The 1,439-nt window shown below is 59.3% G+C and overlaps 1 protein-coding gene across 1 annotated transcript in view; it reads left to right on the top strand.

Annotated features, from left to right (window-relative positions):
* SLC38A10 (solute carrier family 38, member 10) overlaps positions 1–1,439 on the top strand; it is a gene marked incomplete at its 3' end in the record, with an annotated part of 25,465 nt that overhangs the window by 1,815 nt on the left and 22,211 nt on the right. The window contains exon 2 of the mRNA XM_014528390.1: positions 1,282–1,399. Within this exon, the coding sequence (XP_014383876.1) occupies positions 1,282–1,399 (118 nt within the window). The remainder of the gene's footprint in view (positions 1–1,281; positions 1,400–1,439) is intronic.

Here is a 1,439-nt window from a genome sequence, read left to right as displayed (position 1 = left end):
CCCCTGGTGGTCAGTGCGCATCATAGCTACTGGTTGAACGGTCTAACGGTTGCTTAGGCTTTTATATATATAGATAATGTGCAAACAAAAAAGTGCACACTTTTAGATGCAGTCTTTTTTAAAAAAATACATTTTTATTGATTTCAGAGAGGAAGGGAAAAGGAAAAAGAGAAACATCAATGATGAGAGTCATTGATCAGCTGCCTCCTGCACGCCCCCTACTAGGAGTCGAGCCCACAACCCGGGCATGTGCCCTTGATTGGAATTGAACCCGGGACGCCTCAGTCTGCAGGCCAACGCTCTATCCACTGAGCCAAACCGGCCAGGGCTTAGATGCACAGCCTTGATGAATTTTCATAAAGTGAACAAGCACATGTCCCTGGTTCCCAAGTTAGGGAGCACGGCCTTGCCAGCACCCCTCCCTCCAACCACTGCCTCCCTGTGAAGGGTCCTCCTCCCACCCCCCGCCCCCTGCTGGCCCCAGAGGTCAGGGTCGCCTGTTTCGGAGTCCATGGAAGTAGAGTCGTGTCCTGTGTCGGTTTTGCCGTCTGGCTAGCATCCCACTGTATGGATGTACCAGCGTCTGTTTATCCCTCGGCCTCTGCAGGGCACCCCTGGCGTTTCCTGTCGGGAGCTCCGTGCCCACACGCAGAGGCCCGGACTCTGTCTGCGTTCACGGGGCGTTTACCTCCGAGTAAAGAGCCGGAGTGTCGTTATGTGTGCGCTCAGCTCCGGGAGACACCAGGAGGACACGCGGCTTGCTTCCTCGGTCTTTGGGTTTCACATGACCCTGCTGTAAACGTGGGCACGCGGGTGTCTGCGGGAACACGTGTTTCCATTCCTCCCGGGTCAGTCCTAGGGGCGCAGATGCTGGGTCAGATGGTCGGTGTCTAACTGACAAGAAAGGCGTGAATGTCACCTTTGGTCTCTTCCTTCCAGAGTGTGTGCCGCGCAGCGGCTGGTCCAGGCGGCTGGAAGGGGCCCACAGTGGGGTGTGTGGAGGACTGAGAGACGCGTGGGGCGTGCATTCAGACTCGGGGGGCTGGGAGGGGGGTGGCCCCTGCTGCTCTTTCAGGATCACGAACAGAACTGATGTCCCTGGACACAGGGTGTGGCGCCCACACCAGGGACTGGCCCTTTCAGTGCTGGCTGGGCAGGGAACGGAGCAGGCCCTGCGCCCACAGGCACGGACTGGGCCGCCGCAGAGGGGCTTCCGGGCGCTGAGACCGGTGTGCAAGGCCTGTGGCGGCTCCCTTTCATCAGCGTCTCTTTCCCCTCTAGTGCGGCATCGTCCTGGGGGCCCTGCTCCTGGCGTTCTGCGCCTGGATGACGCACCAGTCCTGCATGTTCCTGGTGAAAGCCGCCAGCCTGAGCAAGCGGAGGACCTACGCGGGCCTGGGTGAGGTGCAGCACTGGGGATCGAGCCCACAACCCGGGCA

The sequence above is a fragment of the Myotis brandtii genome, unplaced genomic scaffold (genome assembly GCF_000412655.1).
Source record: "Myotis brandtii unplaced genomic scaffold, ASM41265v1 scaffold632, whole genome shotgun sequence".
NCBI lineage: Eukaryota > Metazoa > Chordata > Mammalia > Chiroptera > Vespertilionidae > Myotis > Myotis brandtii.
The sequence above is the reverse complement of the archived record's forward strand: the minus strand, read 5'-3'. Positions and strand labels throughout refer to the sequence as shown.